General features: G+C 45.1%; 2 protein-coding genes across 3 annotated transcripts in view; both read left to right on the top strand.

Moving 5' to 3' along the window:
* The first annotated feature begins 111 nt into the window (after window positions 1-111).
* polr3f (polymerase (RNA) III (DNA directed) polypeptide F) lies at window positions 112-4,221 on the top strand. The gene is made up of 9 exons (XM_018674750.2): window positions 112-304; window positions 1,137-1,254; window positions 1,365-1,432; window positions 2,264-2,331; window positions 2,411-2,523; window positions 2,610-2,753; window positions 3,482-3,589; window positions 3,749-3,940; window positions 4,020-4,221. Exons 1-9 carry the CDS (start codon window positions 237-239, stop codon window positions 4,095-4,097), a joined length of 957 nt encoding a protein of 318 aa, XP_018530266.1. The 5' UTR covers window positions 112-236; the 3' UTR covers window positions 4,098-4,221.
* Window positions 4,222-6,192: 1,971 nt separating this feature from the next.
* The window catches only part of LOC108882265 (spectrin beta chain, non-erythrocytic 1), a 33,911-nt gene continuing 18,514 nt past the window's right edge, over window positions 6,193-21,589 (top strand). The window contains exons 1-4 of one of the 2 annotated variants that reach the window (XM_018674672.2): window positions 6,193-6,342; window positions 13,297-13,522; window positions 17,886-18,037; window positions 19,651-19,824. In XM_018674672.2, the coding sequence (XP_018530188.1) occupies window positions 13,366-13,522; window positions 17,886-18,037; window positions 19,651-19,824 (483 nt within the window). In that variant the 5' untranslated portion in view covers window positions 6,193-6,342; window positions 13,297-13,365. Of the gene's footprint in view, window positions 6,343-13,296; window positions 13,523-16,619; window positions 17,266-17,885; window positions 18,038-19,650; window positions 19,825-21,589 lie in introns of those variants that run through there. The other variant, XM_018674673.2, reaches the window with a different exon arrangement.

Below are 21,589 nucleotides of genomic sequence, written 5' to 3'. Positions count from 1 at the left end.
TATTTTCCTCCTTAATTTCATAAATAATTAAAAAAAACACACACACGAAGGATTTTTATCTTTTTATTTTATTTTATTTTATTTATAGCACTTTCAGGTATTTTTTAAACAGGCAGCTTTTAGGTCGCCCCCGATGTCTTCAGGACCCTGAGCTAGCACGTCTGACAACGTTAGCTAACAGGCTAACAGGCTAACAAACAGCGGCTCAGACAGGAAAGTAGAAACAACAGAGTTTAATGAAAATGGCTGAAGTCAAAGTGAAGAAGGAGACAAACCTCTCGGATCCTGCCGAGGTGGAGAACAGGTTAGTCGGGCAACGGCAGCGGGAGTTGCCGCTTAGCCACGGTGCTGTTTACTCAGAGAGCCGAACTCCGTCTGAATCCTGACAGATTTATGCGGTTATACGGTTATAATCAGACACAGAGGACACATGCCCCGAAAATACACTGTCTGAACCGTGGAGATGTTACTGTCAATTCGGCTGCATTCAGCGAATTAAGTGTAGTTTATTTCACCTAAATCTGAACATTTTCTGATCTTTAACGGCGCCATGTTGATGAAGGAAGAGCCTCTCAGCATCACAAGATTTCTGCTTATAAATTGGTATTTTACTGAATAAAGTTTAGGTTGGAGTTTTGAATGTGTTGCCGAACTGAAATATTTGTCTTTTTAATTTCAAACAACCTCGACTCGTGTTTCATGACCCAGTCAGTCCAGTAAAGAAGTGATTTAGCTGTTAATCGAGCTTATTTTAAACCGAGTTTGGCTATGTCGTGGACTGACACGGACCAACAGAAAGATTCAGGTTCAGGTGTTCAGGTTTAGTTCTCAGTGTTTGGACGCTGAGTGAACTTTGACTCTGTTTTCACTCTTTACTGACATTTTACTGACCGAATATTAAATGATAATAATAAATAATAATGAGAAGAATTATCAGCTGCAGCAGAAACAGATTAATAAAATAACATTAATATTATCAGTTTAAAAAGTCTGAAGCCAAAACAATATTTACTGATGATCAATACGATTGATCGTCACAGTTTCTCAGAAAATTTAAAGTCACTCAAAACTACTAATCGATTATCAGAACAGTATCAGATCATTTCTGTGTGTGTGTGTGTGTGTTTGTGTTGCAGGATCAAAGAACTGTGTCAGCAGTTTCCTCACGGTATAACAGACCAGGTGATCCAGAACGACCTGCCTCACCTGGAGCCTCAGCAGAGAGCCATGGCCATCAACAAGCTGCTCTCATTGGTCAGTCTGGCGATGACGCCACCTCCCTCTCAGATCAGACTGTAACCAGTCTTATTGATCAGTGATTGATGATGTCAGCCGGTCTGATTGTGTTCTGTCTCCTGTTCCAGGGTCAGCTGGACCTGCTGAGGAACAGCTCAGGCCTCCTGTACAGACTGAAGGACACTCAGAGCGCCAGGTAAACACTGCACACACCTGGTGTCGCCATAGCTACACAAACAGCAGCTGGGGGTGGAACGATTCGACCAGCTCAGGATTCGGTTCGATAGATCTGAGGATGAAAACAAACTCAGATCTTAGAGTTTTCATTTTTTCCCTTTTGGTCTAAAACAATAAAATCTCTTGCTCCTCACAGTGTTTTGTTCCTTGTTATTCTCGTATTCGGTGTCCTGTGTACCGGCTGTAGAATAAGGAGACATTTCTGTCAGTTTAAAAATGGAGGTTGTCTTATATTTCAGATATTTGGTCCAGCTCAGTCCGACTGTGACACGATGTTGTCGTGGTCGACAGTTTCCATTGTCGGATCTGAATCTGAACGTCACAGGTCTTAGAATAGAAGAACAGTGACGACCTGTTGGTTTCCCTGACAACACACAGGGATGTGAACGACCATCGTGACATCTGATCGCAGCTTTAACATCGACCCCGAGCCAGTTTAGAAACAGAGTCTCGGTTTGTCCACTAGAGATCGCTGACAGGGAAAAAACCAGAACTGATCTGAACCTGGTTCCAGCACATCCAGGTCATCAGAAAACCAGGACCAGAGGTTGTTCAGAGTCAGGAGACCAGGATGAGACATTCACAAACACGAAACCAGGAAATGTCACTGTTTACTAAAATATAAATGACTTCATCTTCTCCATCACTGTTTTTCTTCACTCGCCAACCTTTAATCCAGTTTTCCCTGCTGCTGTTTGTGTCTCATTTCTTTTTGATCATTTATCAAACGTGCTGTCTTCTGGTCTGACCTGATCTGAACCTGACCCTGTTCTGGTTTCTTCTGTCCCAGTAAGATGAAAGGTTCAGACAACCAGGAGAAGCTGGTTTATCAGATCATCGAGGACGCAGGAAACAAAGGTAACAGACCATTGCTACCTGATGTTTCTACACATGTTCACAGTTCTTACACAGTGTGTTGTTGTTGTTGCTGCTGCAGGGATCTGGAGCAGAGACATCCGCTTCAAGAGTAACCTCCCTCTGACTGAGATCAACAAGATCCTGAAGAACCTGGAGTCTAAGAAGCTCATCAAAGCTGTGAAATCTGTGGCCGTGAGTCCGACACTAAACCACCGTAACTGAGGATCTGTGGAGATTCCAGCTTCTCTCCTGACGGTTGTGTGTCTGTTGTTGTGCAGGCATCTAAGAAGAAGGTGTACATGCTGTACAACCTGCAGCCGGATCGCTCAGTGACGGGCGGAGCTTGGTACAGCGACCAGGACTTCGAGTCCGAGTTCGTCGAAGTCCTCAACCAACAGTGCTTCAAGTTCCTGCAGAGCAAGGTACAAAAAAACTTAATTTAAACCTCTGAGTGTCCCTCTGTCATTCTGATTATTATTGATCAGTGATCAGAAGCAGCTGAACAGTCACATAATCTCATGTGTTGAGTTTCAGTAGAAACAGGCTGTGTGAGCTGAATGTTTGTCACTGAAGTTTAAAGAGTAAAAAGTGACAGCAGCTGAAGTTTCAGCTGAAAATCAGCTGTGATGTTTGACCTTGAGCAGTTTCTATCTACAGAGGGGGCAGCTCCTCCTCCACAGAGTCCACCATGTTTCTGCAGGAGCCAAGAACAGACAAACTGAACCAAACAAAGGCTCTGTACAGGAGCCTTTCATGTATAACAATTGGAGATGGTTGAGGATTTTCTTGTGTCGTAAATGACAACAAAACACCACAGACTCTCACTGAGCTGAAATGAAACCAGTTCACAAAAACCAGCCCAATAACAGGAAGAAAATATTTAGGCCACCGTAGACGTTCTGACACCCTCAGAGAGGGAGAGTTCAGGGGACAGGAAAACATGGAAACTTCCATCTTTCCATCTCTTCAGTCCTGACTCAGATGATCTCAACTGTGAAAAGCTGAGATCATGTCTCAGACCAGCAGGTGGCAGCAGCGTCAAACTGATCCTGAATCACAAGGGTTTAAAGATCTGAGGACTTTGTGACAGTCCAGATCACATGATCCTGACTCTGTTTGTTTGTTTGTTTGTTTGTTTGTTTGTGTACAGGCTGAAGCAGCGAGGGACAGTAAACAGAGTCCCATGGTTCAGAGGAACAGCTCCTTCGCCACCTCACATGAAGTCTGGAAATACATCTGTGAGCTGGGAATCAGCAAGGTGATGCTCCCGTAGCTCCGCCCCCCCCCCCCATGACATCACACACTTCACATCAGCCAGTCACACATCTCTGTAATCACCTGCACATAACTCAGTGTCTGTAGCCGCAGTCAGACATGAGTTTGGTTCCTGCTGAGTTTGACAGACAGGTGTTCACAGGTGGATCTGTCCATGGATGACATCGAGACCATCCTGAACACACTCATCTACGACGGGAAGGTGGAGATGACCGTCATCGCCGCCAAGGAGGGGACAGTGGGCAGCGTGGACGGACAGATGAAGCTGTACCGCGGAGTCAATCCCATCATCCAGCCCACAGGCCTCGTCAAGACACCCTGCGGACTCTGCCCGGTAAAAGACCGTTTTTATCAGACGACCAGAGGCGGGTTTTTACCTGCCGGAGTTCTGACCACCTGCTCTGTTTCCTCAGGTGTTTGACGACTGTCACGAGGGAGGAGAGATCTCTCCGTCCAACTGCATCTACATGACGGAGTGGTTGGACTTCTGACAGCCACTTGTCGCTCTCGCCTCTTTTCTCTGTGATGAAAAGTTGAGTTTATTTTCCTGGCGGTCTGTGATCCATCTCTGTTCTCTTCTATTTAACACAAACTTTAATAAAAGTGTGGAAACGAGTTGCTGCTCTGTTCTCTGACGCTCAGATGTCGAGTCCACGCCTGGATCCAGACTCTTGGACCAGGACAACAGCAGGTCGATCAGAGAAGAAACACAAATACACCAACAAGTTTCAACCATAAACTCTGATCAGGTTTTTCACAGAGAATCCCACCGTCTTGTTTTGACACTGTTAAGAGCGTTATGATTTTGTTGTGTCGACTAACGAGGACGAAAGGACTGAGTTCAGTAAAGTGAAGTATAAGAAGCAGCAATCCTGAAATGTGACGTCAACAAGGCAACAAGAGCTGTATGAATGAGAGGGAATGTAAAGTGCTTTGAGTGGTCGATAGGACCAGAAAACTGCTGCTGTGAAGTGAAGTCCATTTACCATCTACTGGATGATGGGTTACAGTGGTGGTTCCTAATCTGAGGGTCAGGACCCTCAGAGGGGTTGGGTGATAAACCTGAGGGGTCCAGACCTCTAACTGGTTGAACTGGTTCACCAGCTGTGACCAGTTCAACCAGTGATGAAGAGGAAACAGATGTTAAAGGGTGTCGTTTTATTTTGATTTATCTCTGTTATGTCTCTCATTTCCTGTCACCAGTCCATCAGTCATTAACAAGTCAGTGAGTTTGTTCATGTGCACTGGTCTCTGACTGTCTAGATCCTGGTTTCAGAGACCTGACTGTCCTGACCTGAGAACACCTGATCCAGATCCTCCAGGTGAGTCCTCGGCTCAGAGGCCTGTAGTTCTGTTAAAGATCAGAACTGAGGAAACTAGATCCAACACAGGAGTCAGGAACTGAGCTGAGATCTTCAACTGTTTCAAAGATAAACCTGGGAAACATGCTTTTGTTGTTGTTGCTGCTGTTGTTGTTGCTGTTGTAGTTGTTGTTGCTGTTGTTGTTGTTGTGTGAACTGGCCCTTTAATCCTGATGACAGAGTGTTTCTCTGTCCTCTGGGACTCAGAGACGTCGTCAGTTTAAAGGTTTTCCAGACAGAGCTGAAGCAGTCGGAGCTCTCAGGTGAGGTCAGAAGGTTTTATCCAATCACAGCTTCTTATTAGAGCGGAGTGTTTCCATCAGAGGTCATTACAGCTCCATCAGGCTGTAATGGGCTGAGTGCTGACTCTCAGCTCACATCACTTTACACAACATGTCTCCATGTTCGTATCGACCGCCCCCCCGATCCAGACCAGCAGGTCCAGCTCCTCAATCTGTTCAGGTTCCTCTGTCAGAGGACTACAGTTCCCATGAGCCTCAGCAGCTGTTACAGTGAATTCTGTTTGATCTTCAGAACAGTGACTGATGTCAATGACTGCAGGTCCATTAAACTCATTCATTATTAACTCTGACCACACCCACTCTGTGACATCACTTCCTGTTGAAGGTCAAACACAGAGACAGGCTGTGTCCCAGTTTCACCCTCCACACACTGAGTGGGCCCACAGAGGTCAGAGGTCAGAGCCTCCATCTGGTATTTTTGACCCTTTTCAGATCTCATCACCAGAAACATCCTGATCAGCTCAGCGAGTTCAAACTGAAAGAGTTTTAATGTCACTTTATCGAATGAAACTGATGAATAAACTAGAACAGAAATATAAAAATGATGGAAGAAGATCTGATTGATCAATCTGTTATAAATGACTAAGCTCAGCGATGTCAGCTGTTTGTCCTGCTCTCCAGAGGATGAACCTGAACGCCTCATATGTTAATGACCTCTGTCCTGCAGCGCCCCCCTCAGGACGGAGCGGAGCGGCCTGCAGGGGGCGCTGACAGGAGCTCACCCTGCTCCTGTTGTTTTCTCAAAGATGTTTATGAAGAATTCAGACAGGTCACTGAACGCAACACGAGCTTTAAAATCAGATAAATAAAATAAAAAAAAGATGAAGGCCAGGATCTGAGTCTGATCCGGACCCGGTCAGACCCGCACTGATGCAGGAGGGAGGAGGGAGGAGGAGGAGGAGGAGGAGTGTGTGTGTGGGGGGGGGCAGTGCGGATTCTTTCCCGTCATTCCCTGCAGCAGCAGCAGCAGCAGCTCCTCCGTCTGTCTCTCGGTCCGTCGCTCCGTCCGCTCCGCGTCCGACTCGTCTTCATCTCCGCTCAACTTTGGAGCCTGCGTTGGATCCTCTGAGCAGGTGAGCCGCCTCCTCTCTGTTTCTACTCTATCTGCTGTTTCTACTGTCTCTATTGTTGCTGTGATTGGAGGGAGGAGGGAGGAGGGGGGGGGACTCCCGGAGCCTCTGATCCTCCGCAAACTTCGCTTCATGTCGGAGGAGACTCGGCTGATCCCGCTGCCCGGACTTTGGGCTCCGGTCCGCGGCGCAGAGCCTCCGCAGGCCCCGCTCCTTTGCTCCCCGGCCCCCATCCGCTCCCCGCAGCCGAGCCGCGGCGCCTCTCAGCCCGCATGTCCGCTGCTCGTCCCCCCGCCCCGCCAGCAGCCATTAGTCTGGGAGGAGGATGGAGGATAATAACGGTGCGCCATGCATGGACGCAAAAACAGGCGTGGCTGCGGGAGGAGGAGGAGGAGGAGGAGGTGTGTGTGTGTGTGTGTGTGTGTGTGTGTTAATGTGTGTTAATGTGTGAATTCAGGACAATAAACAGCGACATTAACGCGCACATTTTGCGGGTGTTTGTAGCGGTGTGATGAGCGGGACAGTGTCCGGCCTCCGGCAGCTGTCCCCCGGCTCTGAGCGGCTCTGCAGGCCGGTGCGCAGTTAACCTCACAGCGGCGGAAAATACTGGAAAGCAGCGGCTGGAGGAGGAGGCCTCCGTGTCTCTCTGACGGGGTTTGGAAACGTCAGGAAACGTTGCGGGAACGTTTTTCCAGACACAAACATTACCCCCCCCCCCGGAGCTCTGTAACTCTACAGGACCGTTATGTTGTCAAACAGGGCCGGGTCCAGTCCAACAGGGACCAGGACGAGGTCTAATGACCCCCCACCCCACCCCTCAGCTCTGGGATTGTGTAACGTAGAACGGTTCAAATGTTCCAACATTTAAAGAACATCCCGAGTGTTGTTTTTAACCAACAAGAACGTTAACGATTAAAAACTAAAACTAAAATCAATGTAGGAAACTTCAACCAACAATATTTGGCTGTAGAAACATTCTGTGAATGTTTTTCAGCAATCTTATAACGCTCTAGGCTTTACGTTCCCTTAAAGTTCCCATGATAGAACATGATAGAACATGGGAACTTTGACAGTTGCTCTGTAGATTTACCTCTACAGAACATTAGTTCCTTAAAGGTTCTACTTTGAAACATTCTGTTAAAATAGCATCCCAGTATACTTTTACAGGAATACTTTAGGGAACTCTCTGTCAACAATATTTAGTTGTTGTTCTCATAATGTTCCAGAATTGTTCACATGTTGTTCTGTTCTCTCAAATTTCAACAAATGTTCCCAGAAATTCTTTGGAGAACGTTCTCTCGTCGTCTCATACATGCTGTAAGGGAATGCTCTCTCAGGGTTCCTGTTAGAGGTTCTCGATCCAATGTGTGGAAAATGTTCTTTGAAGGTTCTAGTCTGCGTTGTTGTTCTGATGTTAAAGAACGTCATAGAGGACACTACCTTCACCACATAGAACCTTTGCAGACAGAAATGTTCTTGAGAAGGAATCTGGGTTCTGTAGGTTCCTGTCGGAGAACTATATTTGGTTGTGAGAGAACCCAAACACTCCTTTAATATAATGTTCTCCTTAAGTTCCCTTGAATATGTTCCTTGAAAGTTTCTGTGTCCCATCTTCTAACGTCTGAAACGTCTCGTAGATACATGTTGAGAACTGTTTTAGTCTGCAGTGTTTGGTTTGGTTAAGAGAATCCTAATATTTCCAAAAGGTTCCTCGTAGGTTTGAGTTTACAGAGAATGTTCTCATAGAGTCTCTGTAGAACGTCCTCTTATTGTTACTTCAGGAAATGTTCTTGTGTGTTCTTACTGTAACATCAGCTTCACCTGTTCTCCAGATGTTCTCCTTTAAAGAAAGACCACAGACAACACAGTAGTATCAATGTAACCGTGAGAGGACATGATGTTCTGTCTTCAGGGAGTGGTCTTTAAATGGATCAATATATCTGGAACATTTGAGGAAAGTTTCAGGAAATATTGAAACAGGAACGTTCTCACAGGTAGGTTCTCCTCTGTGAGCGGTCGATAATATTTCAGATGAATCTTTTCTAATGGATCTGATTGTAACAACATCTTTGTTTCCATCAGCTGTTTCTGATTGATTATTGTTGAGTCCATTAATCGATCGAAGACGATTCGTCCAACATCAGCTGGTTTCATCCTCACTGCTCTGAGAACGTTCTGTTTCTCTGGTTTGCTGTTGGACTAAATAAACAGCCAAATGTCTGATGGTTGTAAACAGATGAGCTGAAGCTCCCTGTGGAGTTTTTCCTCTAAACAACCAAAAGTTCAGTTTACGTTCAGTCTCTCAGTGAAACTCTGTCCAATGTGTCGAGGACATTTCAGTCTGTCTCCTCCCAGAACTGTAAGACGAGGATGGGTCAGTGTCCTGAGCTCGCCTCGGCTGACCCTCGTTAACATCTCACCATGAGGCTGACAGGGATTTCAGCTAGGTTATTAATGCACCAGTCCTCCAGAGGAAGCTGCTCTCAGACCTGGAGTTTGTTGTCGGTGGTGAAAAACTGTTTCTGCCTGAGCCTGAATCAGAGAGACGAACCTCCTCTCACAGCTGGAGACTTCAGAGAAACACCCACAGAGATGTTTCCCTGCAGGTTGAGGTAAACTTTGCTCCCTGTATAAATGTCTGAGAAGCTGCTGAAGCTTCACGAGAGGCTGCGTTTTTCATATCCTGCTCATAAAGTTTAGAAAAACAAGAAGCAGCGAGGACACTGGAGGACGGCAGGAGCAACAACAGCTGTTATATAACTGTATATCTGTTCTGAGAGAGCTGAGACAAACTGCTGTTATAATGAGTTTGGCAGTAAAACAAGTAGAGTCTGTGTAACTCCAATTAAAGGATCATTTCAACAATTTAATGTACCGGCTGTGGCTTGTGTCAACTTTCCACCTCCACTGTAGAGAAACGAGGACGAATCATTGACGAGGATCATTTCAAACACTAATCTCTGAATCTGAACCTGTCCTGTCTGGACCTGAATCTACACCTGGGACGCCATCTTCATCCAGTCAGGCCAGTTTGTTTACATGTGTGGGGGTGTGGATAACTTTCAGTTCAGCTCACGGTCATGATGGAGTCGAAGCTTCAAAAAGAAAGTGACAGATTGTTTTTCTTCGTATCTGCCATTTGTTCAGATTTTGTTCACACCAGTTGATTCTTATTTTTACTCTTCTCTCAGGTCAGAGGAGATTAAATGTCAAACAGTAGTTTGTATTAAGAAATTCTCTGTCCGTCGATCACAGTAAAAACTCTTGGATGATATTACCTGTGTTCAGATACTTCATCCAGAGTTTTTAGAGACTGAAAGAATGAGATCGTTGATAGAAGCAGCTGAGATGAGTTTCCTCTGTTGGTTATCAGTTGAGGTGGTTCCAGGTTCTGATTGGGATCCTCCTGGACTCCTTCCTCTGGAGGTTTTCTAGGCACGTCCAACTGGAAGGAGACCCTGGGGTAGACCCAGAAATCTCTGGAGGGATTATATGTCCCATCTGGTCTGGAAACACTGCTGTGGAGAGAGTTAGTCTGCTGCCACCATGACCCCACCCTGGATAAGAGGAAGGAAACTTGCTTTATACAAATTTATGTAACAGGACGTCAATCACGCTGCTGCTGAAGTTCCTTTTCTCTGCCTTTATGTGGGTTTGTCCGATATGACCAAAATCTAATGTCTCGATAACAACACAGTACATGTTCCTCTTTTCTCAGTCGTAAACTCTCTCCAGACTCTGACATGGTTCTTGTGTAGGTGGTGGAAGAGGTTTGTGGTGTTTCAGTCTGTTGTGGGGACTGGTTCTGGTCCGTGTCAGACTTTTCGTAACCAAACCATCGATTTGTTTGGTGTGATGAGGTGGAGAGTCAGATCATCAAACTGTGAGACGGGACAAGATCACGATATTTCTTGTTGGGGTGAAAAACTGTATCCAGCTGCAACTAGCATGACCGAGGGAATGAGCATTGAGGATACACCTGCCACTGTTAAATTAGTTTGTGTGGGAACATTTTAGGAACTCAAACAGGATCAGAGAACAGAGTCTTACACCGCGGCAACACGAGCAGCAAGAACATGAACATATCTCAGTCCAAACTGAGACCAGCTCATGCTGAAGAAACATGTGGTATCGGTTTGCGCAGTGTTGAGTTGTACTTTGATTATTGTTTGATTGTTTGCACTTAAAAAATAAGACTATTATCACAGCTTCGGTTAGAAGTGACATGCAGTGTTTCTGACCTTCAGTCAAATAAAAGATTCTTTCCAGTCTTATATTTCATCGTTGAAGGAGCTGAGTGTATCGTCACACCCCTGTTAGTCAGTAATGATTATTTTCTGCACTAACTGATTAATGGTCGTAACGTCCGGCAGCAGGAGACGACATCACCAAATGTCCTGTTAAATTTCAAATCTATTTATCGTGTCAGGCCAAGACAAGCAGCAGATTCTCACGATTCTCAGTGAATCAGCCGGTTGTTGCAGCTGTTGTGTTTCGCTGTGATTCAGCAGAACTGTTTGTACTGACCAGAGATCAGTGATGGAGCTGCAGGGTGGGGTCATCTAACCAGGAAATGACTGTGTGTTCATTAATCCAATAACTCTGCTCTGTTCACTCTGCTGAAGACAAACCGCCCACTCCTCGTCTCTAACGTCGTCATCTGTCCTGAGATAAAGGAAGATCTGTTGTTGTTGTTGTTGTTGTTGTCTATCAGAAAAAATATCGGCTCTGTGAAATCAGCTGGAAGTCACATGACCTGATGTGGCTAACAGCGCTAGCTTGGTGCTGGTGGTTTGTCCTGCAGACACATTCCTAACATGTTAACACGACCGTTTGGTCCAATGAGACAGCTGCTGCTGAGACAGGTGACACACACCTGCTGCCCTCTGTGTGTGTGTCATGTATTACTCACATCATGGGTCTTATGATGCCAACAAAGACTGTGTGTGTGTGTGTGTGTGTGTGTGTTGTTTCCTCAGCTGTCGGGCTCAGAGGAATGTTTGATGGTATTTCAGGAGTTGGAACCATTTGTTCAACAACACCCCACCAACACACACACACACACACACACACACACACACCCTCCACTATATATTTAACAAATGTGTTAGAGTTGTTGGGGGGGCGTCTGTTCTGATGAGTGTTTGTGTGTAAATCTGCTCACGGCCTTTTTACTTCATATCAACTGTTTCTTTCTGTTTGTTTATTAGTTTGCTCTAAAATTATCTAATAAAATGTGAAAATGTTGAAGAATTTTTGCTATTATAGTTTTTAAAAAATATTTAAATGTTTAAATGGTAATTAAAATAGATGATATTTAATATTCAACAGTCCATGCGCTAACACTGTTGTGCTAAGCTAGGCTAACAGTTTCCACCTGTTCCCAGTCTTTGTGCTAAGCTAGCCTAGGGGAATGAATTAAAACATTTTTGAACAGTCAGAAAACAGTCACCAAATCTCTGTTTTTTGTTTGTTTGTTTGTTTTGTGGTTATTTTTGGTGAAAATGATTTCCGATGAAATGAAATCAGATTTTTGTTTCTGTTCAGGTTTTCCTGAACTTTGCTTTAACAAACTGTTCACTGTAGTTTGAGTGTTACAGTATTGATTTTTTGGGGGGGGGGCTGTTAGTCTGTGCAGTGACTTCCTGTCAGGGGTGGGGGGATGGGGGTGTTCGTCATGTTTGGGGAATGTGGAATGACGTAAACTCAAACAGACACAAACCCAGAGGGAGAGGGCGGGGGACACTAACACTTCCTGCCCCACCCCCCCTTTCAGCTGAATCTGGGTCATTTAAAGAGAACATTTTTTCTCTGCTGTGACCTCTGACCTCTGACCTGGCGACTCTCAGACTGTTCATTGATCTGTCTCCGTCCTGCAGCAGAGGATTATGGGAAGTGTTGTGTTAATGGCCTGTGTCCCTCAGGACGCCTCTGAGTGCTCTAATGGCTCCATCACTCTCTTCACTTCCTGAAAACATCCACTCATTACCCATGATCCTCTGCTGCTGAGTTACACTGACATCCAGACGTAAAGGTTCCCGGTCATGTCAGAGAGATTTAAACTCAGTGTGACACGTATCGTCCTCTTCCTGCGTGGAAGCCGCCATTTTGATTTTTACTCTGTGGTTTCTTCTTCCATTTCCTGTTTGTGTTTGTTCTTGTCAGTGTCTGACGTCCTGTCTCTGTGAGGACCAGAGCTTGAACCACCGTGTTCTGTGAAACAGGACCAGAGTTTCAGTCTGTCAAAGTGTGTGTGTGCCAGTTGTGTATTGTGTTGTTGTTGTTGTTGTAGTGTTGTGTAGAGCCCAGCAGGGGGAGCTCTGAGCTCACTGCTGCTGCTGCAGTCTGACGTCACCTGAGATCTACTCATCAGTTTCTATTGGGGACGTCTGTAGTAAAGTAAAATAATATTTAGTTTTTCAATGAATTCAAGGAAAAAACAAACTGAAAACAAACTGAAGCCTGATTTAACCTCCACATCTGGAGCTTATGTTGCTACAGCATCTGTCAGTGAATGAGATGCAGGTGGTTTAAAGCTCTCTGTGCCAGAGAGAAGTTATAGATGATTATTGATCAGTCGATCGTCTGAAAAATTAATCAACAGAAACTATTTTCATCCACTTGTTCCAGCTTCTGTTTTCTGACTCAGTCACTGAATCTGAAAACGTCACTCTTGACTTTTCTTACATCCAATAATTATTCAAACAAAAACTAATCAGCTGATTAACTGATCAATAAAACAATAGTTAGTTACAGCCTGAGTAGATTTTATGTTCTGTCTCTGTTCTGTTAAAACAAAAGAGGCTAACAGTTTCCCCCCACTCCCAGTCTTTGTGCTAAGCTAGGCTAACAGTTTCCATCTGCAAACTGTTATGGTTGTGATTGAATAAAGTTGCACCAGTTTAAACAGAATGAGTAATAACCCCGAGCTTCCTGTCTCTCTCTGTGTCCTCGCAGGTCTCGGCCTGAAGCTGCCGATGTGGACGTGTCCCCGCTGATATCGAGGCGTGTCTGAGGTGAAAGGTCATGATGACGACGGTGGCCGCCGAGTACGACCACATGGAGCTGCAGCAGCAGTACAGCAGCAGCAACGACACGGTCAACAACCGCTGGGACGATGACTGGGACAACGAGAATAGCTCGGCACGACTCTTTGAACGCTCCCGCATCAAGGCGCTCGCAGGTAAGAGCCAGACTGCCTTAATGCAGTCCACCTTAACTCAGTCCACTTTAAATGTCACAGTGCGTTACAGGCAATGACAACATGAACTGACACAGACTGAAAACAATGGAGATGTTTAATGTTTCTGTCTGATTGTGGCATCTGATTGGACGGAGGAGAACAGGTGCTGATGTTGGGTTCACAGATGCTGGGAAATTCTGATGTCTGAGAAAAAAACAAAACAGGGACTGTGTAACTATGACAAACTGAGGTCTGACAGTGTTAACGTTTCCTCAGAGAACCCAGGTTCCGCAGGTAACCACGCAGGTGATCAGGTCACCATAAAACATGTAAACGCAGCAGGTCAGAAGTCAGATTCTGCCTCCTCACAGAGATCCCCTTTAACAAACAGTCTGATGTTTGGCTGTTCAGTTTAAAGTATTGTCTTCTTCAGTCTGATGTCACAACCAACTAAAATCCTGTTCCCTGGTCCAGCTTCTCTGAGTCTCTCCTGTTTTCCAGATGCTGCAGTGCTGAGTCTGTGTTGTTTGAACAGATCTGAGTCCAACAAACTGTTCAGAGTCATTCTGCTGTTTTCACTGTGACGAGGGAGAGACAGCACTGCAGCATCTTGAAGAGATGAGTCTGTGTTCGATGCCGAACAATGTGATTCATTTATACTGAACCAAACCACAGATCTGCCTCGAAGGCTTCAGTCAGCTCAGGTCACAACATGGTGATGGTGAAGGTCTGACAGATTCTGACTCTGAGGATAAACACAGACGAGTCTGAAACAGATCAGGGATCAGTTTAGTTTCTGGTGATGATCAGATGACTCTGTTTTTACTGCATTCCTCTGGAGGAAGAGGAGGAGGAAGAACAGAGGGCTTTAAGATGGAGAGAATGAGGAGGAGGACTCTTAATATGAAATCTCTGTCCACAGTTAGAGTTCCTCTGCAGTTTGAGACATACAGGTCTTTTATTGTGAAGGGGTGTTGTCAGACTCCCAGCATGCTCGGTGCTCTGCTGACTCACTGACTCAGTTAATGTGATTTCTCTGCATGTTTTGACTCTAAGGTCATCATCAGCTGACGGTCAGCTCTGAGCTGTGACGCTCACAGGTTCGATTCCTGCAGAACAAACTCACAGTGTGTGACAGGAATCATCCAGAGACCAGAACAAACTGAAATCTGAGTCCTCTCTGAAACCTGTAAACCCCACAGAGTCTTCTCAGCTCAGGAACCAGAGATGGGGTTTGGGTTGAAGTCTGAGGGTGTCATTTCGTGGTTGCACAGGTGTTTGAGGAGGTTGTCAGGCGGTTGCTAGGGAGCTACAGTGTGGTTGCTAAGTGGTTATAGAGTGGTTACTAAATGTTTACAGTGGTTGTTATGTGTAAGAGTAGTTGCTAGGTGGTTGCTAACTGGCTAACGAGTGGTTGCTAAGTTGGTTACAGGGTGGTTGCTAGATGGTTAGCAGTGTGTTTAAGATGGATAAGAGGTGGTTATTTAAAGCTCCATGTTTAAAAAATTAACATGTAAAGAAAGAAAGTCTCCTGTCTCTGTGAAGTCCCAGTCTGCAGGATTCAGGTCTCCACATCACACCGTGTCAGTCTGATACGAGACCCTGACCTGGATCCAGACCAGCTGGGATTAATTCTGCAGGTTGTTGCTTTGGAGAAACAACAGAACATGAAGCTCTGTGATTGGCTGTTTGTTTAACCAGATGCACCTTGGGAGTTGTAGTTGATTTTTATATCCTCAGGTCTCTGGTGGCTCTGACCTTCTGTTAAAGGAGCAGAAATTTTAAAACTCAGTTCATCTGATGATTCAACCAGGGCAGAGTGTATGTGAATTTGTATGACTATCCTTATGAGGACTGGGTCATAATTATACTTTGGGAGGACATTTTAGAAAGTCCTCACTCTGAAAGGACCAGAGAGTCTGTTTGAGGGTTAAGACCTAGTTTTAGGGTCCAGGTCAGAATGAGGTTCGGGCTGAGGCTCAGAGACCAGGGACTGCAGAGTGTCAGGGAGCGTCCTCACAAAGATACAACTGTGTGTGTGTGTGTGTGTGTGTGTGCAGGATGTTTGTTTCCTGTTTCCTCTCCTTCAGTCAGGAATGTGAACGAACAATGGAGGGAAGCACCCCCCCACACACACACACCCCTCATGACATCATTATTGAGCTGCAACACCATTGGCTGATTATTAACCCCCCACCCCCACCCAGTCCCACTCTACACTGTAAAAAATGACAGGTCCCTGAGCAGTCTAGTTTTAAAACATCTAAATATAAACCAGTGAAATAATCTGACTCACATTTAAATCAATCTTAAATGGAACAGACATATGTTGGACATATGTTGGACATATTTTGACGAAGTGAGGACTGATATTCCAAAGTAATGCACGTCACCTATCCGTGTGGTAGGTGATGAATATCTGTTTGGTTTGATGTATCTTTGATTTCAGGCTCTTTCAGCAGAACAGAAACTCTAAAACTGTTTTTAATTTAAAAAAGAAGGAAAGAAAAACATGCAGGAGATGAAGTGTTTTTCCTGCCAAGTCGTGACAAAGACGCTTCCCCTCTGTGATAAAGTCAAAATATTTGTTTCTTATCAGATGTAATGTAAAGTGAGTTGAGTGTTTTGGAGCCATTTTAAAAGGTTAAAGCAGGTTTTCATGATTATCACAATAATAATAATAATAATAATAATAATAATAATAATAATAATATTGTTAATCTCGATCATTTTGTTCAGGATAATTCTGACATGAGGTTTTCATATCTTGTTGTTTCTCCCCTCAGGCTCTGTCTGCAGCCTGAGAGGAGAAACTCAGGGCAAAATATTGTTGGTAACAGTTTCTGGTTCTAAGAGCTGCAGGATAATAACTGATCAATGATTATATCAGCTCTTCACTGTTCACACAGACTTTAGTCTGAAACTATAAAAACGAGGCGAAGTCCTCAGTTTGTTTATTTAACTACTGACGCTGAAACAGGGAGGAATCTCACACTCTCATTTTTAACAGTGTATCCTTTGGGGAGTGTGTGTGTGTGTGTTGTGGAGGGAAACAGAGAACAATCAGTCAGCAGCAGCAGGAAAATCAGCAGCAGAAGAAGAATGAGCGGCGTGAAGCTGCTGATGCCTTGCTTCGAGAGCTGGGCAGGGCCGGAAACACACACACACACACAGAAACACACTCAGACACTCGTCGTCACTCTGACCTCTGGACTCGTTTCTTTCACCTCCTGAAACACGAGGACGTTTCTCTGTCTCAGACCAGATTTTTCCAGACCAGATTTTTCTCTGGTTTGAAAACCGGTGGATTTAAAGTTTGTTTTGTTCTTTAATCAAAAAACTAAACTTTAAATTTCCACAGAGTTTTTCTCTGCTCTGTTTTCAGCTGGGAGTCGTGTTTCTGGGCAGAAAAGTTCAGTTCAGTTTTTAAAGGATCTCAGAGAAAGTTATTTATTTTTTTATAAAATTAGCCGAAACGCCAGTGAAGCTCTGACCAAGCTGAACTTTTCTTGTTGGGATTTTTATTCTGACAATCTCTGCGTTTTCTGAGCGTTAACCGGAGACTATGACCCTGCAGCCGATGCTGTCTGTGGGCTGATCAGTTCATCAGGACTTGGATTTACCTGGACCTGTGTGTGTGTGTCTGCGTGTGTGTGTGATGGAGGTGGAGTGGGCGCCGGCCGACTCGACTCAGATGCAGCTCAGCTACAACCAGCTGGAGGGTCGATTCAAACAGCTGCAAGGTAAGAAGACCAGCAGAGGTTAGAGGTCAGAGTGTCGTATCAGAGAGTGTTTCTGATGTTTCCCAATCTGTGGTTGGAGGCCTCCTGAGGGGTCCCTCAGCAGGACTGAGTGGTCTGTGACTGGACCCTCGTCATGAATCTGTTTGATGAGCTGATGATCAGTGTTTAACATCTGTTCCAGCTGTTTCACTGTCACTGAGATAAAATACTGCCTTTGACCGAGGTCCCTGAACGCCTCAGGAGGACTGGGACTCTGTCTGACATGAACCTGGTAGATTCAGGTGTGGTTTGAACCGGGGTCCTGGACCCTGATGGATGAACTTCCTGTGAAGTCACATCCTGTCTGCTTGAGTCTGATCAATCAATAATCAGTATGTGTGCTGTCAGTGGGCGGGGCCTGTTCTGACGGGACAGGAAGAAGGATTCAGACCGCTGCATTGAAAGTACTTGAACACTGTAATGGGTGAATTGTGATGGTTCAGTCTCTGAGAGCTGATTGGCTCTCTGAACATGTTTACCTTTCACTTCCTGTTTCCACCAGGTCAAAGGTCAAACACCAGAATAACTCTTAACCAGATGATCAGCTGTGTTCATACTAATGTGTGTGTGTGTGCACGCAGATGAGCGGGAGGCGGTCCAGAAGAAGACCTTCACTAAGTGGGTGAACTCTCACCTGTCCAGAGTCTCCTGCAGGATCACAGACCTGTACATGGACCTGAGGGACGGACGCATGCTCATCAAGCTGCTGGAGGTTCTGTCAGGAGAGAGGCTGGTCAGTGGAGACACGACACGACGAGACGACACGACACGACACGACACGACACGACACGACGACACGACACGATGACACGACACGACACAATACGACATGACACAATACGACACAACACAGTACAACACAACACTGTATTGTGTTGTGTCGTACAACACAACACTGTATTGTGTTGTGTCGTACAACACAACACTGTATTGTGTTGTGTTGTACGACACGACACGACACAACGACACAACACAATACAACACAACACAATACGACACAACACAATACGACACAACACAATACAACACAACACAATACAATACGACACGACACAATACGACACAATACAATACGACACGACACAACACATCGCCAATACGACACGACACAACACACAACACAATACGACACAACACAATACGACACAACACAACACATCGCCAATACGACACAACACAATACGACACAACACAACACAACACAATACGACACGACACAATACGACACGACACAACACAACACAATACGACACAACACAATACGACACAACACAACACAACACAATACGACACAACACAATACGACACAACACAACACAACACAATACGACACGACACAATACGACACGACACAACACATCGCCAATACGACACAACACAACACAACACAATACGACACGACACAACACAACACAACACAATACGACACAACACAACACAACACAATACGACACAACACAATACGACACGACACAATACGACACGACACGACATGATGCGACGACAGGACACAACACAACACAATACGACACAACACAATACAATACGACACAACACAATACGACACGACATGATGCGACGACAGGACACAACACAACACAATACGACACAACACAATACAATACGACACAACACAATACGACACGACATGATGCGACGACAGGACACAACACAACACAATACGACACAACACAACACAATACGACACAACACAACACAACACAATACGACACAACACAACACAACACAATACGACACGACACAACACAATACGACACAACACAACACAATACGACACGACACGACAACACAATACGACACGACACAATACAATACGACACGACACGACAACACAATACGACACGACACAATACGAGACTCAGATAAACAGTGAAGGGGGCGTGGGGGGTGGGGGGTTGTGTGGGGGCTGGACCAGGTGTGTCCTACTTCCTGTTTTCCTTCTCAGAACATAAAAGTTGTGTGTGTGTGTGTGTGTGTGTGTGTGTGTGTGTGTGTGTGTGTGTGTGTGTCAGTGGAGCTGGAGGAGGTGTTGGCCTTGAGTCTGGACTCGGACGCTCAGATAAGATAACGTATCCTGGCTGAGGTCCAGAGAGACACTTGCTCTCTACATCCTGTGTTAGACCTGAAGCTTCCGGGGGGGGGGGGTCTGCTTTTAACATGCTCTTCCTTCATGACACTTTTATTGTGAAAATCTGCCCTCAAACTGATGGGACAGGAAGTTATATGATGTCCAGGGTTAATTCTGTTGACAGTTTTAATGTCTCAGTGTGGATTAATCAGACCTGATGATCAATATTTGACTCTGTCTCACCTCTCTGTCTCCAGCCGAAGCCGACCAAAGGACGGATGCGGATCCACTGTCTGGAGAACGTGGACAAAGCTCTGCAGTTCCTGAAGGAGCAGCGGGTTCACCTGGAGAACATGGGCTCTCACGACATCGTGGACGGAAACCACCGCCTGACGCTGGGCCTCATCTGGACCATCATCCTCCGCTTCCAGGTAAACGGGCACCTGGTCAGCTTAGCTTAACTTGGCCTCAACGCAGACACGTCGGACGTCCAGAAATGTTGTGCTGCGTTCAGTTCACGTCAGAAATGGGACGTCACCTGCGAGTTGAGAAGTGAGAACAGGAACATTAGCAGAGTGTTCTCTACTATTGATGTGCGGAGCAGCCATTTTGGATTCTGATGTTGGGGTTGGTGGGGTTGCTCCGACTTAAGGGGGCATTCAGGTTCAAAGTTCTGCAGTGTTAAAATCAAAGTTTCTGTGAGAACTTCAGATCCAGATGACTGAAATCCTTCATCTGGTTCAAACATACAGCCAAGATCTGATCAAGATCCAACCTCCAAGATCTCAAAAGTCTATCTTAAAATGAGAAATAAAACTGGATAAAAAGTTAATTTTGAACAATGACTCCATAGACAGGTGAACAAATGATTAAAATCATAAATTTATCAGGTTTGAAAATGACTGGAAACATTTTAATCCACTGAGTGTAAATATGAGAACAGCTGATGTAAACTGTAGCTGCCTCCTGTCTGCCCCTCCTCCTCCTGTTTTACCACAGGACAGTAAACACATCCTGACCTCCATGTTTTGGCGCAACAGTAACAGGAAGCAGCAGTAAACCTGACATGTGATGCGCTTTACTTCTCTGTGATCTAAGTTACAGAACAGTTTCCACTCTGAGCAGGTGTAACAGGTGCTGCAGAGCAAACAGAGCCCTACCCCCTGGCCTCTGATTGGTCCTCCTCCTCTGTCAGTTATTTACCTGCTCAGGTTAAAGTCCAGGGTGGTTCATGTTTTACTACACGGTTGTCATGGAAACCCAGTCCAGGAGACACCACATAGCCCCGGATCGACCTTTGACCCCTGAGTATTCTCCTGCCAAGTTCACACAGAGCTCAGAGCGCCTGAATGTCCCGACCAATCAGCTTGCAGCAGAAACCGACCAATCAGAGCAGCTGATAGTGCAAAGTTCTTACATATAAATTTACATACACCAAAACGTGCAGTCTGCGAATAGTGTGCTACGTCTTTTACTTACGTTTTTAGTAACCATGACGACATAAAGCGCGAAAAACTGAACCCAGCCCTCTTTGGAGCCACATTATTTCATCATACTTTCACATAGAAACATGGTTGAAACTTTAAACAGGTCACATAACCTGAGACTGTTTTGGGTTAATCTTCTTTTTGATAATTATTACAGTTTTTACGACATCACAGTTTAAATTTTATGTTTGTTTTTTTTTCCCGTGTCAGAGTTTATAATGGGTGTGTATTGTGCGGAATGTTAAGGGTTTGAGTGTGTGACATCATCACTCTAACTGCCACCTCTGAAAATTTTACCATAAAAATCTGATTCAAACCTCTTTTAATTCCCACAGTTTCCAACCTACACAGACACTTTTTATATGAAGACGTAGAGAAATGTGTCCTTTCTCACCCAGTGTGACTCCCATTGTCACATGACTCACAGTTTGTGAATAAATCTCCTCTAAACACAGAGAGCGCTGACCCACAGTCCCATAGACTGCCATGTTAAACTGAGCTCTGAAGTTCTTGTTAAAAACTGTGCTGATAGGATGGTGGTTGGTAATGATTCAGCAGTTTCTGGGCAGAAATGGACTAAGCTGACTCTGATTGGCTGATTAGACTTATTAACTCTTCTGATTAGTCTGATTGAGGCCATTTTTACAGCTGACAGCTGATTATCCTGGACACACCAAGCAGCAGGTTTCTAGTTACTGTTTATACTGAC

Source organism: Lates calcarifer, linkage group LG5 (assembly GCF_001640805.2).
Source record: "Lates calcarifer isolate ASB-BC8 linkage group LG5, TLL_Latcal_v3, whole genome shotgun sequence".
NCBI lineage: Eukaryota > Metazoa > Chordata > Actinopteri > Centropomidae > Lates > Lates calcarifer.
Note: the sequence above shows the minus strand (reverse complement) of the source record. Positions and strands in the feature narration are given on the sequence as shown.

Coding starts and splice junctions, on each gene's coding strand:
- polr3f (XM_018674750.2), top strand. CDS start 237: ATGAAAATGGCTGAAGTCAAAGTGAAGAAGGAGACAAACCTCTCGGAT. Junction 1,255..1,364: donor TCAACAAGCTGCTCTCATTG/GTCAGTCTGGCG, acceptor CTCCTGTTCCAG/GGTCAGCTGGACCTGCTGAG. Junction 2,524..2,609: donor AAGCTGTGAAATCTGTGGCC/GTGAGTCCGACA, acceptor GTTGTTGTGCAG/GCATCTAAGAAGAAGGTGTA.